Source organism: Vanessa cardui, chromosome 29 (assembly GCF_905220365.1).
Source record: "Vanessa cardui chromosome 29, ilVanCard2.1, whole genome shotgun sequence".
NCBI lineage: Eukaryota > Metazoa > Arthropoda > Insecta > Lepidoptera > Nymphalidae > Vanessa > Vanessa cardui.
In genome coordinates this window covers 2,683,873-2,699,114 of record NC_061151.1, presented here as the reverse complement: position 1 = coordinate 2,699,114, position 15,242 = coordinate 2,683,873, and the positions used below count along the sequence as shown (strand labels likewise).

The window sequence follows — 15,242 nt, the reverse complement described above, 5'->3', positions numbered from 1 at the left end:
TGTTTTTTATTTTTTGTTCGATGTCTTGTTCAGTATCGTGAACAAGACATTCGTAGATAATGTCAAAATATTGAGCTCCACCGAACAAAGATAAAAAACATGGTAAATATCCCGAAATGAATAACTTTAATAGAGACATTTTTGCTACCATGAAATGTAGTATTTCCAAAATCTATGTCGAAAATGCTCTTACTAATCAACGAGTTACCCAGCACAGCTTTAACAGATATCGGTATACGAAATAATTATTTGAAAACACGAAAACATACATATACACTAGTTCCTCGTACATATACATGCTTCTAAGATCACAAACATTTATCAAGTATAGTATAAGACACAAATTAGATGTAGCATCGGAAAATGCAATGGAATGAAAATAAAACCGATTACTGCCGATTTACACAACCAATAGAAATAGCTCCCTATCGCGCCATTCGACGCTATTCGTCGCTATAGATTCACGCGTCAGAGAAAGCAAGTGCATGTAAATCGACGCATCAAATTGACGAACATATTAGGTCATATGATATTACAAGTTATTACGTTAGTGTAAAGATCATATTCGCGTGAGAAATAAATATTGATAATTTGGGATAGCGTACTCAATTCGGGTGTGATCGGTTTTACTAATTTTGCCGATGCGACATCTGAGTTGTGTCGTACTATAAGTAAGTACGTTACCTGACTGTGGGGTGTCCTGGTCGGGGTTCCCGCTGAGGCTGTCGAAGGCGGACCGGATGTAGCTCTGCCGGCCGGCGCGCTCGAGCGACTCGCACGAACCGGACAGCGGGTTCCGATCCGCGTTATCGCCGGACGGTGTCGAAACCTGTACATATAGAAACAATTTTAAATATGATCATAACATCCTTGACTAAACCTTCAAGTATACAGGAACTATTAACAAAATTAAATGAAAAATAGTGCACAGTTTCTTGGTGGTAGGGCTTTGTGCAAGCCCGTTTGGGTAGGTACCACCCACTCATCAGTTATTCTTCCGCCAAATAACATTACTCAGTATTGTTGTGTTCCGGTTTGAAGGGTGAGTGAGCAGGCACAAGGGACATAACATCTTAGTTCCCAAGGTTGGTGGCACATTGACGATTTAAGGAATAGAATATTTAATATTTCTTAAAGCGTCATTGTGTATAGGTAATGGTGACCACTTACCATCAGGTGGCCCACATGCTCAAATAAATAAAAAAAAAGTGTAAACTCTAATCACAAACAGTACAAAATCGTACACACTTTTTGGTCCTTCAAGCCGGATTTTCTATTTCAATAGATAAATAAAGATATCGGTCATTCACAATTGCAGTATTGTATACAATATCTATTACAAACGATATACTTTTATTTGAAGACTTACATTGGGATCAGAGTACTGTATGTGATGTCGTCCCATATATATCTATAGTTTTAGATGATTATTATTATTTTTGAATATCATTTCAATGACGACTAGCAATTCAGTAATAGTTAAGGGCCTGGCAGGAGCTGGATGCGAGTAGCCCAAGAACGATCTCAGTGGCAATTGGAGAGGCCTATGTCCAACAGTGGACGGAAATGGGCTGATGGATTGGATTGGATTGGATAAGGGCCTAAAGGGAACAAAGGGGCGTCACCTCGTCGTCGGAGTCGTGAGGGCTGCCGCTGAGCGAGGCGCAGGGCGCGGCCCGGCGCGCGCGGCGCAGCGACTGCCTCAGCTCGCCCGCGTCCATCGCGTTCACCAGGAACTCGCTGGACAAAAAGGACAAACCCTGGACTACTTTGCATTACAAAAGGCTATTAAGTCACCAAATGGTAAGCAGCCGCCATCGCCCGTTGACATTTACGCCGGCGGTTTTTCCGAATCTATACGACATGGGAACCTTCAAGAAAAGAGCGTTCTCCTTTCTTAAAGGCCGGCAACGCACCTGCAAGCCCCCTGGTGTTGCAGATGTCCATGGGCGGTGGTAGTCACTTTCCATCAGGTGAGCCATAAAAAAAAAAAAAATCGCCATAGGAGCTAATACAAAATCCCTTATATCACCAACTGAGTTGTAAACAACGACGAGTGAGCCGTACGTACCCAGATAGGACCGAGCGACTTGGGAGTCAGGTTATGTAACAGTATGCCATGTCGCCGATCTCCAACTTACTCGTATTTTATTAATCACACTTTTGGTTCAATATTTTATTTATATCACTTTGTGTGTCACGAAAACGGAACCGCTCTTTAGTGGTACTCTGATATTTCTTCCTTACACCGATCATGTCATAAATACTCAAACTTATTTACTAAAAGCCGTAGTACAAAACTACCACAATTTTTATACAATCTAGTGACTCCAATTTGTTTTTCCTGAAATGGTAAAATGTAACTATTACATACCTCGGCGTGTCATCATCATTATTCCCGGGGTAGTACGTCGGCCGGTTTCCCCTCTCCGACGAGGACGTCCTCTCGCCGTCTGATATGTCCTCGATATCACCGTCGTGCTCCGTTGACTCTTGATCCTGGAAACAATACAATAAAAATATATAAAACAAACCAGTATCACCCTTGTAAGTATTATAGTAAATTAAATTTATCAATTGACAAGTCATCAGCTAATGCACCCCCTCGCTACTGATAATGAACAATTCCGTTAGGTGCGAACATTACTTACAGACCTGACATTTTACTCCTTAAACTGTCAGTCAAACGTAAAGCATGAGTGACCCAGTGTAATTGAAGAGATGAGCGGCAGAAGAATTAAAGCAAAGGTGACCACATACCAACAGATACCACATAACCCATCTTGTGTGATTAATTATGAAAAACAATACCAAAAATATGGGCAAGAGCGAGATATAGAACACATCCAAATCTACAGACATATTACAACCAAAACTTTCGATAATCTCTGTATTGATCTTCAAAACTCGCCTACAATTATATCACAAAATAACCCTTAAATTTACGTAGAAAATACATGCGTTGCCATTTTTTGTTTTGGCGACGCTACCTTACATTTGTGAACGGTACATATATATTCATCTCCTTCACATATTATTAATGTTAGAAAGAGAACACAATAAATAGTCTTAGAAATACATAATTTACATGAAAAAATAATCATATAGAAGAACAAGTCGTGAGGAAACCTGCAATTATTATAAGAAAACGTAAGATATCCACCAAACCACGATAGCCCAACTAGAGGTTCGCAATTCACTAATCTGACATTATATTAAAAAAAAAAGACAAACGAAACAATTAACTTAAAATAAATTAAATAATAAAGAAATAAACATCAAACCTCAAATTTAAAACTTCCGAGTGACGAGTCGTCTGTATGGTGACGCGTGCGTGCGTCGGCAGTACGATTTTTCGTTAAATTTAATGTCACCTATACGACGAAACGTAAAATAATAAAATAATACGCAAAACAATAATATAATAATTTTCAAATTAATAATAATAACAATAAATAATAATGAAAACAATTAAAAATGATAATGATAAGCGTGTTATGAATGAAGCAAGCTATGGTGTTGCCAACTTTTATATTGTTTTTTTTTTTCCAAGATTCCGAAAATAATCTCAAGCCAAAGGGCTGGTAGTGTGAGGTTTGCAGCCTCGTTACCTCAGAAAAAGTAACAACCTCTATTATTGTTGTTAGGTTTCCTAATTAATTACTACTGTACAAGTCATAGACAATTCTACTTTTAAATAAGTCAAATTCAAGCATAGACAATATTTCTAATACTATATTATTGTAATACTATATATTTCTAATTCTTGTAATAAAAGTTGGCAACATCATTGTATATGCGACGTGTAGAGTACCAATATATGTATGTTAATAATATATAAATATAATGACATTTAACTTTTTTTATATAAATTTAAGGTGTGGATATACGCCAAGTAGAAAATTTGAGTGACATTGATCACCTTTCTTTCCCGGAAAACAAAAATAAAAAAATAGATATAGATATCTAAACGATTAATAACATGTCCTATACATAAAGAAAAGAAAACAATTAAAAAGAAGCAAGAAATACTTAAGAAAAAAAAATATCCCCTGAATTAATTATTATTATTATACTTTTCTGAAGCCGTTTATTAATCTCAAAGTAACATATTAATGTAATCTCAGTTTATCTTATTAAACAGATTACGATATCAATACACAAATCCATCCCCACCATCGGCAAATAAATCAGTTCGGGAGGAGACGTCGTACCGAACGGACGTGTGTCACTTTGCTGCGCAATAACAGGACACAGGGGGTGTGAAGTAACCGCACCTTATCGTTATCGCTAACGACCAATCGTGCTCAAGGACAACGACTTATAACCACATCTTAAACTACCTTATAAACATTGTTAAGTAGTGTTCAGGTAAACACTGTGTTATCTCTTTCTAACATAATTGATTTGACGTTCGAAAAAAGAGGACAGCATCATACAACTAATCACCGCTTAAACAACATTTATTATAATTTGTTAGTACTCGATATTGATTCATTTTGTAATATATTAAATTAATAATTGTTAATACAAACTATTTTTAGTGCTTTGTGTAAATTAGTTAATCTACTGCTAACTCTACTATTACTATATTCCATTATATAAACTTGTCATCGTATGTTACTGTATATGTTATACTAATAAGAAAAAAGCAAATTATTATTAGATATCTAATTTCACCACCATCAAAAATTAAATTTAGTTAAATAGTTATACAAAAAAAATATTAGTACAGACACCAATTAGTTAAATTTAACTGAAATTGAGGAACGACAACTCACGTGACTAAACGATACAACGAACTACATCTTTCAGAAAACATCCTAACCATTACAATAGATCATCTAACTAAACTTGCTACAACAAAAAATAATACCATTGTATTTTGTCAACGTTAAACTTGATTTATAAAAAATATATATAATAACTAGCTGTGCCTGCGACATTTTTACGCGTTTGAATTTAACAAAAACAATATTGTAGCCTAAGTTACTGCTTATTATATCAGTTATCTGCCAGTGAAAGTCCCGTCAAAATCGGTCCAGCCGTTCCAGAGACTAGCCGGAGCAAACAGATAGACAAAAATTGTAAAAAATGTTATTTTGATATATGTACCGTGTATACATATGCATTGAGTAAAAAAGGGCTATTTTAATATTAAAAACAGGCACTTCAATTTAATTATATGTAATAGATAATAAATGTATAACACATGTATGTAAAGTGCGTAGCGATACACATTGAACACACACACACATACACACAAAAAAAAGACAGTACACGATGCTCTGATGTGTGATGAAGCGAATGTCATATAGCGATGCTTGAAATTATAAAATAACGAAACCTTCTCGAGCCTCGGCGATATAGTTAATATATCGTAGGTGGCTTTCATTGTCGCGTCAAAATTTCTGAAGAGTGCTTCGACGCGCGGCAGTTGGGATAAGTTGAGCGATTTCGGCCTCTATTTCACATAGGAACAACAACCATAACCGCTTGACAGACATTTGAATCACATTAATGCGTCCACGGAATGGAATTCAAATGATCCTTGTAAACAATCAAAAGATACATTTGATTGTTTATTTAAATTAAAAAAAATAAAAAGAAATGATTAAAATAAAAAACATAAAATCCACCACCGTTACAGATTGTGAGTGATTTAGACAGCACGCGTTAGTGACAACATTTAAACTATTAAAAATAATAACAACAAATAAAAAAAAAATCATTGTAAATATATTACATGAGGTAGCTATATTCAAAAACATTTAGTTTTGATTAAGGATATAGAAGTGTCTTACATTAAAAATTTATTAAAATTCTATAATATCTTTTATTCCCGAATCCATAATGAATGTCGCAGATTATTTAGGATCTCGTTCAATGAAATTGCATCAATTCAAGGTCAAATATTGTTTACCTGCCTTTACTGTTTATCTCAGTATTCGTTGTTTGAGTGAGCCAGTGTAACTACAGGCACAAGGGACATAACATTTTAGTTCCCAAGGTGGCACATTGACGATGTAAGGAATAGTTAATATTTCGTACTGTGTCATTGTCTATGGGTGATGGTGACCGCTTACCATTACGTGGCATATTTGCCGCGTCCGCACGCCTATACTATAAAAAAAAAATTCGTCACTTGTAGCCTTATTATGCCTTATATAATTATCTTCTCTTAGCAAATTCTACTATCCGTAAGCAAAACGAATTGTTTTTGCAATATAGTAACCTAAAAATAATATATTTACAAAAAAATTGCAACTCATAGGAATTTATCGAATGCAAAATAATTTCGAATGCACCATAGATAACAAAAAAAAAAAATTAAAGTGCATTTAATGTCAAAGTAGAAATTATCTGATACAGACAAGACTGTCAAGTATAAGTTGGCGTTCCTGTGGCAGCACTTGCTACAACCTTTGTGTTGCCACTTTTTTGTTTATTTTACCAATATCACCCTAGAAAATAATTCTCTACGTCTCATTTTTAATACATTATGGGCAAGTTTTCTTAATAAGGGTAAATAAAACAAATAAGATATAAATGAACAAAAAAAATATAGTACACGTTTTTGCCACACGCCAACTTACACTTGACGCTATATTAACATCGTACGACCACAGATAAAAAAGACAGTGGGTAGTGTCGGCTACGAACCTGCTTACCGCCCGCCTCCCGGCGCTTGTCGTTGTATCGCGTATCGGTACCGCTGTCGATCGAGCTGTCCTTGGAGCCGTCGGAATCTATGCGCTTATCTACACAGAATAATGTATATATTTAATAAGTTTTGATTTACTTCGGTTTATTTGCTAGACATTATTAATCGAATTTTCATGTCAAAATTGTAAATTTTCGAATTTTCATGTCAAAATTGTAGATAAGACATATTAGTAAAGGAAAATTAAGCTCAGGTGGAATACTAAAGTCGTGAATCAGGGTTTGGGACTGAGATTTCTAATTGAGAAAATTTAGGAAGAAGTCCAAGTTGTTTGCCAGAAAAGAAACAATAATTTATACTAATTTGATACGGCCTATATAAACATCATCTTAAACTTAAGGGTTTAATTGAAAATGATATGAATTTAATTTCCGCTTGCTTGGACATAATTGAATACATATTGCTAGCTAAATATACGACTCTGTGTGTGTGTGTGTGTACGCACCGGCGGGCAGCACGCGCGCGGCCCACTTGCCTCGCGCGGGCGCGGCGGGCGGGCGCGGCGCGCTGTCGGCGCACAGCTCGTCGCCCAGGCTCTTCTTGGCCCACGACGGCAGCTTGCCGATGCGCAGCCTGTAACGCACGCGCGGGTCACAATCCAAGCCCACCAGGGACTCACTTCTCACACACATATCAACATACTATACATGTACATGTGTACTCCAAGTTACTTGGACTTTTTTATAGCGCTGGAAAAACGCCTTACGCGTTTCCCTCCATAAAGTGGGGGGGCGGGGTATGTGGGGCTCACCGCTCACATTAAAAACAACAGTACCCTCTCCGTCTTTTCAGAGGATGTCACCGAAACGCTATCTCATACTACTGTGACGAAGCTACTTGAGCTTGTTGTATTTAAAGCATATCGTCATCATCGCCCAGTGGTTCGAACGCGTGCATCTTAACCGATGATTGCGCGTTCAAACCCAGGCAGGCACCGCTGATTCATGTGCTTAATTTGTCTTTATTAATTCATTTCGTGCTCAGCGGTGAACGAAAACATCGTGAGGAAACCTGCATGTGACTAATTTCATAGAAATTCTGCCACATGTGTATTCCACGAACCCGCATTGGAACAGCGTGGTGGAATATGTTCCAAACCTTCCCCTCAAAGGGAGAGGAGGCCTTTAGCCCAGCTGTGGGAATTTACAGGCTGTTGTTGTGTCATCATCGTGTTTTTTAATCTAGCACAACTCACGTGTAATCCGGTACGACGGGCGTCGTAAACTTATCTTCTGCCACGACCTCACGTGGGGGCGAACCCAGGTGGGAGTCCGTCTCGCTTTCGAGGCCTGACATTCCGTTGGCCGGATCCACTTTCCTGTAATACGACATGACCAATGATTGGAACAAATTAAGTGCTATGTGTTGTCCTGACACAAACAACGCACAGCCAAAACTAATGCATCTAGAATTTTTATATTTTTTATTGTGTTAGTTGACGGACGAGCATATGGGCCATCAGATGATAAGTGATCACAATCACCCATAGACAAGGACGCTGTAAGAAATATTAACTATTCCTCATATCGTCAATGTGTCACCAAACTTAGGAACTAAGATGTTACGTCCCTTGTGCCTGTAGTTACACTGACTCACTCACCCTTCAAACCGGAACACAACAATACTGAGTACTGATACTTGACGGTAGAATAACTGATGAGTGGGTGGTAACCTACCCAGACGAGCTAGAAAAGCTACATTTACATCGTTAGCTAATATATGATTTTATGATATTTTAACTTCAAGGGAAAAAAAATTAAATTTACGTGAATTTAATTTCTAAGTACGAGTATAAGTAGTATTATAAGTTAAGGAGAATACCACTTACCGTCCGCGGCGTATGGCCTGCTGCGCGAGACGCGCCCGCATGGTGACCACCATGTCGTGCGGCACCCGCCACACGAACACGCAGCCGTCGCCCGACGCCGACACCAAATGCTGGCAGTCTGGTGTGAACCTACCACCACAGACAATATTCACGATCTGACAATTTTGAAATTTGAACCTACCACCACAGACAATATTTACGATCTGACACTTTTGAAATTGGAACCTACCACCACAAATATTATTTATGATCTGACACTTTTGAAATTTGAAGCGCACTATCAATTTCGAACAAAATGCTAATCAATTATTTATGAAAGAGGCGTGGGGTTTTTGATTATGATGGTAAGTGATCACCACGTAAAGGCCCACATACACTGGCGCCGTAAGTATTTTAATAACTCCTTGAATGTCCAATGCGCCCACAACCATGGAAACTCAGTACCTCTGTGCCTGTAGCTACACTGGCTCACTCATTCTTCAAACCGAAACTTTTGAATCTAAACATCAAATCATTGCGACGCAATATATCATTCTCGGTCGGTAAAGCAGATTATCGCTCGTACTGAGCACACGAAAATAGATCTTAAGGTGACGAACCTTTTCTTACCGCGACTGTACATACGATCAGAATGTACGCAGCCCTGATATTATTTATAACTTGTACGTGTATGCTAAAGTATAATCATTCTCACCGTAAGCCGGTGACGATTTCCGAGTGCCCATACATGGTCGCCATGCACTCGCCCGAGTAGTAGTCGTATACGCTCAGGATCTTGTCCGTACTCGACGTTGCCAGGTATATCCCGCTGCTGTCCAGGGAAACCTGACGGGTAAACGAACATTTGAAATTGTCTATATATAAAAAAAAACTGTATTCAAGTAGGATTTTACGAGCTCTTTTAAATCGTAACTTTACAATTAAGTGAAGCTACCACCGGTTCGGAAAGTAGATTCTACCGAGAAGAACCGGCAAGAAACTCAGTAGTTAAATCTTTTGCAACATTTAAAAAATACAAAGTCATGTTAGCTAATACAATTTTTTAAATTAAGTTATCCTGCTTGGAACTCAACAGGTATTAACTCCACGCTGTTTTATCGTCTATAAAATCTTGTTTCGAATAATATGCTTTTTTTACCAATGCATTTTATATAATGAATACAATGTCTGGACAGACCGTCATTCACCCAATGTTCATTTGAATGGGGGGGCGGTTCTTCCCCTAATTTTACTTTAAACCATAGTGAAGAATATAACGTCTAACATTTAAGTCTCACAAATATTTAGATGTCACCTAGAAACTTGAACACACTTTAGGGTTTAAGTTTTAACCCCCACTTCAAGTTATCCTCTGTGAAGCCGGACTTTTGAGACATTAATACAACTTCCCAGAATGTACACCAAATTATCTGATTAAAACTAACATAGATTTGTGGTCTGTAATTTAGTTATAAGTAAAGTACGTATAGTAGGAGCAATTATGATTATAAACTCAAAAATATAATTCATAAAGAAAATAGCTATCATAACAACAGCAACTAGTAGTACAAAAAGACATTTACCTTGATCAGGGTACCGTCTTCAGCGGTGGTACCACGGAAGGTCTTAGTGTGGCGTCCATGCGCCGCGCTGTACACACGCACATTACGATCCTGAAATACGACAAATACAACTGATTAAAAAAAAACTATTGTCTGTTGATAAAGTTGGTACCATCGATTTGAGTTTTAATAAATTACATTTATGTTACTTATGGGAGCATAGGAAGCATAAGGGGGACTTCCCCGATCTACTACTAGTTTACTTGTCGGTAGGGCTTTGTGCGAGGACGTCTGGGTAGGTACCACCGACTCATCAGATATTCTAGCACCAAACAACAATTCTTAGTATTGTTGTGTTCCGGTTTGAAAGGTGAGTCAGTGTACCTACACAAGAAAACATCACACATACATTACTCTGATCCCAACGTAAGTAGCTAAAGCACTTATGTTATGGAAAATCATAAGTAACGACGGTAACACAAACACCCAGACCCAAGAGAAGACAGAAAACTAATGATAATCTACATCGACTCATCCGGGAATCGAACCCAGGAACTCGGAGTGGCGTACCCATGAAAACCGATGTACACACCACTCGACCACGGAGGTCGTCATAACAAGGGACATAACATCTCAGTTATCGAGGACGGCGCATTGCCGATGTGAGAAATGTTTCTTAGCAAGCAATAGCACCAAAGATATGCCTTAATCCCTTGGTGGTAGGGCTTTGTGCAAGCCCGTCTGGGTAGGTACCATCCACTCATCAGTTATTCTACCGCCAAATAACAGTACTCAGTATTGTTGTGTTACGGTTTAAAGGGTGAGCGAGCCAGTGTAACTACAGGCACAAGACATAACATCTTAGTTCCCAAGGTTGGTGGCGCATTGACGATGTAAGGAATAGTCAAAATTTCTTACAGCTACATTGTCTATCGGTTATGGTGACGACTTACCATTAGGTGGCCCATATGCTCAAATAAATAAAAAAAAAGTGTAAACTCTGATCACAAACAATACAAAATCGTACATAATTTTTGGTCCTTCGAGCCAGATTTTCTATTTTAATAGATAAATATATAGATATATATATATATATATATATATATATGTGTAACTACAGGCACAAGGGACATAACATCTTAGTTCCCAAGGTTAGTGGCGCAGTGACGATGTAAGGAATAGTTAATATTTCTCACAGCGTCATTGTCTATGGGTGATGGTGACCACTTACCATCAGGTGGTCCATATGCTCGTCCGCCAACCTATACCATAAAAAAAAATAAAAAAATATATATATATATATATCTATCCACACACTATACCATAAAAAAAAGCCCGGCCTCACCTGGCAGGCAGTGAGCACGTGTCGGCCTCCGGCGTCCACCTCCATGTCGTAGAGCGTGCTGCGACCAGACACGTTCTGTCCGCGCGCGAACTGGTAGCTGCCGTCCGACATCTGCAACCCACCACGAGCCACACTCACTCACTGTCCACTGACCATCACTCAGACCTCAGACCATGATCCTGATATATAGAGCATGGACGCTCATTGCCACCATATCATTATCATCATTATTGAATATGCTATTTGACTGGTTATTAAAATACATTTTATATCGTGCCGTATATGCACATAGGTAATTAAAGTAAACAGTTATAGTACGACACAAATTAGATGTAGCATCGGAAAATGCAATGGAATGAAAATAAAACCGATTACTCAATTCGGGTGTGATCGGTTTTACGAATTTTGCCGATGCGACATCTAAGTTGTGTCGTACTATAGTAAAGTTACATATTCTATGACTAAAATATTTCACATCTGTGTATCTCATATATTGGCATATATCATGTATAAAAGTCGAAGCATTGCATATGTAAGACAGAGTGTCTATCAAGTGCGTCACAGTCCGTATAATTGTACCGTCTCGTTGATAAATCGTGAACTAATTAGTGTGTCTTTCATTATCCTCTACACAAACCCAGCAACGATATTATTTAGTAGAGGTTAAGGAACCCAGTAAAAGTAGTTTTTTTTTTTATTTCTAGTACATATTTGCCGAAAAATAACATATATTCATAAAATACATACATATATAAATAAAAATTCCATATTTAAATAGCGCGCAAAAACGCTACTTGGACAATATGGCGCTGCAATGGGGTCGGTGACGTCACTTTCCTGTATTTTAATCTGTGGTACATATAGTAGAAAAGCAAAGTTTACAAGAAAGTGACATCATCATAAGCCCGGCCAATCAGGAGCGTTTTGTGTCACGTGACAAACGTTTTATAAAATGCATTTTTATTTATTGATTTTTGAATAAATTAAGTATTATTTTCAACTTTCATTAGTAAATAACCATTTTCAAACTCATAATATACACTGATTACAATAATTCACAATTTATTTTTCGCATTGTCGAATAGCCTATTACACAGATATAGATATGCACACGTATCACACGTCGTATATTTTTTACTTAACAGTAATTTTACAAATTATTTCATTTGTTACTTACAGTTCTCAATTGTCTAAAAAGTATAGTCTTATCAGCCCCGCACGACACCATCTGTAAACCGCTCCCCGAACTCAGGAATCGTACCGCCGTTATCGACGACGAGTGTTCGTCCAGGGTTTGGAGAATTTGGTATCCCTGAAAGACACATACCAATACATCAGCCATATGTACATATTATTTATAGCATGTCACTGTGATAGAACATAAAACCTCTATTTTACTTGATAATTTATAGACGGATTACCAAAAAGTTATAGTTCAAGACTATTTTCAAAAGTAAACTCTTATAAAATCCAATGAAATTACTTTTATTTGTGTTAGTTGACGGTAGTACATCGTGAGAAAACCTGCACAAATCTGTTTTGGTATAATTCCAAACGTTTTAATAAAGCTATAATGAAGCTATAATGAGAAAAGATAAAAATTCATTATAACACACACATACACGCACACGCACACGCGTACGCGCACGCACACGCACACGCACACGCACACGCACACGCACACGCACACGCACGCGCACACGCACACGCACACGCACATATTGGATTCCCACCCGTAAACAGTTTTACTTTTACTACCGTCTTTTAGTTAATGTTGTCTTAAATTTTCGCGATTATTACACATTTAAATAAAACTAATTATAACGGATGAATCGCGTATATTAATTATTTTTTAAAACATCCCGACGTTTCGAGCACTTTGCAGTGTTCGTGGTCACGGGTAGACCGCGTGACCACGAACACTGCAAAGTGCTCGAAACGTCGGGATGTTTTAAAAAATAATTAATATACGCGATTCATCCGTTATAATTAGTTTTATTTAAACGTCTTTTAGTTATTAATATGTTTAAGTTACCTGTGTAATACTATTTTGGTTTTAATTATAGTCAATATATCAACGTATGTATAAAAACTGTTGGATTACCAAATAACCTTTCGTATGTTAAATGACATTAGCCCACCTTGTGTTACCTGTTATACCGGGAGCCGGTATGGTCAACAGACAGCCCAATTTTGAGACAGACTTTTGTTGTAACTAGATTTTCTCCGTATTTAGTACGAATCAAGTCAATTCAAGTTATGAATCTTATTGTATATTGAATAATCTTTATTTACTTTCAACCATTTCTATATAAATACTCAATCATAGCTAATATATAAACTTTCAACAAAGGGTACTTCAAAGCGAATAACAGAACACACTTAGCCATACCGGCTCCCGGTATGTCAACAGTTGCGGCTAAAACGTGTTTATACCGGGAGCCGGTGTTTCAACAAACAAGAGGTTATATAAATAAGTAATACACGTACCCTGTCGACGAGGAATACGTGCACGAGTCGGTCCCGCGATGCGGAGGCGAGCAGGCGCGGCTGTTGCGAGTACTCGACGCAGAGCACCTCCGCGTCGTGAGCCTCGAGCGTGTGCAGCGCCGCGCCGCCGCTGTCGAACACCCACACGTTGCCGGCGCGGTCGCCCGCCGCCACGTGCCGCCCGCACGGTGACACGCGCACGCATCTGCAAACACGCACACACCGTCACACGCACGCACACAGCGCCGCCACGTGCCATCCGCACGCACGCACACAAGCACACACACAGCGTTACACAGCGCCGCCACGTGCCGCCCGCACGGCGACACGCGCACGCATCTGCAAACACGCACACACACACCGTCACACACCGTCACACAGCGACGCCACGTGCCGCCCGCATGCACGCACACACGCACGCAGGCACGCATACACGCACGCATACACGCACACACAGCGTTACACACCGTCACACAGCGCCGCCACGTGCCGCGTGCCACCCGAACGCATACACGCACGCACGTACGAACGCACGCACACACGTACACACGCACGCAAGTACGCATGCACGCACGTTCGTGTACACACACACAATTTCCTTCCATATACAATAATTCCAGCTGAGAAGGCCAAGTGGTTTGAACGCGTTGAAACCGGGTTGAAACCCAGGCAAGCACCAATATATGTGCTTAATTTATTTTTGTAATTTATCTCGTGAAGGAATCATCGTAAGGAAACCTGCATGTGTCTAATTTCATTTGAAATTCTGCAACATGTGCATTCCACCAACCCGCATTAGAACAGCGTGGTGGAATAAGTTCCAAGCCCTCTCCTTAATGGCAGAGGAGACCTTTAGCCCCGCAGTGAAAAATTTACTGGCTATTACATTACTTTTTTTTACTTTTACAATAATTCCTTACAAAATAATTAGTAAATAATTTGTAGTATTACTGAGCGTTACCTGACACCCGTCTTGTCATCGTATGTTTTAGATTTATCCTTATCGCTGGTCGCCGTCAAGTCGACGTCCTTGAGGAACTTAAGCTCGGGGTCGATGTATAACACTTTGGTCAGTTCCTGAAAGAACAACATGAAACCATATTAGTGTTCACTAGATGATGATAATGATTATTTTAACTACTGAGTGTTGATTTTTTAGACACAAAGACATGTTACCGAACAAGAAAAGATCTTAAAAATAACTACTTGTAGTACGACACAACTTAGATGTAGCTTCGGCAAAATTCGTAAAACCGATTACTGCCGATTCACACAACCAATAGAAACAGCTCCCTAACGCGTCACTCGACGCTA

The 15,242-nt window shown here is 38.8% G+C and overlaps 1 protein-coding gene across 1 annotated transcript in view; it reads right to left on the bottom strand.

Moving 5' to 3' along the window:
* LOC124541828 (mitogen-activated protein kinase-binding protein 1) overlaps window positions 1–15,242 on the bottom strand; it is a 153,344-nt gene that overhangs the window by 17,322 nt on the left and 120,780 nt on the right. Inside the window, exons 12-26 of the mRNA XM_047119737.1 lie at window positions 14,890–15,005; window positions 13,929–14,133; window positions 12,616–12,750; window positions 11,439–11,549; window positions 10,115–10,204; window positions 9,247–9,377; window positions 8,553–8,681; window positions 7,920–8,042; window positions 7,170–7,297; window positions 6,664–6,761; window positions 5,348–5,464; window positions 3,285–3,374; window positions 2,375–2,499; window positions 1,626–1,740; window positions 680–829 (exon numbers count right to left, since the gene is read on the bottom strand). Coding sequence (XP_046975693.1) covers window positions 680–829; window positions 1,626–1,740; window positions 2,375–2,499; window positions 3,285–3,374; window positions 5,348–5,464; window positions 6,664–6,761; window positions 7,170–7,297; window positions 7,920–8,042; window positions 8,553–8,681; window positions 9,247–9,377; window positions 10,115–10,204; window positions 11,439–11,549; window positions 12,616–12,750; window positions 13,929–14,133; window positions 14,890–15,005 — 1,863 coding nt within the window. The remainder of the gene's footprint in view (window positions 1–679; window positions 830–1,625; window positions 1,741–2,374; window positions 2,500–3,284; window positions 3,375–5,347; window positions 5,465–6,663; window positions 6,762–7,169; window positions 7,298–7,919; window positions 8,043–8,552; window positions 8,682–9,246; window positions 9,378–10,114; window positions 10,205–11,438; window positions 11,550–12,615; window positions 12,751–13,928; window positions 14,134–14,889; window positions 15,006–15,242) is intronic.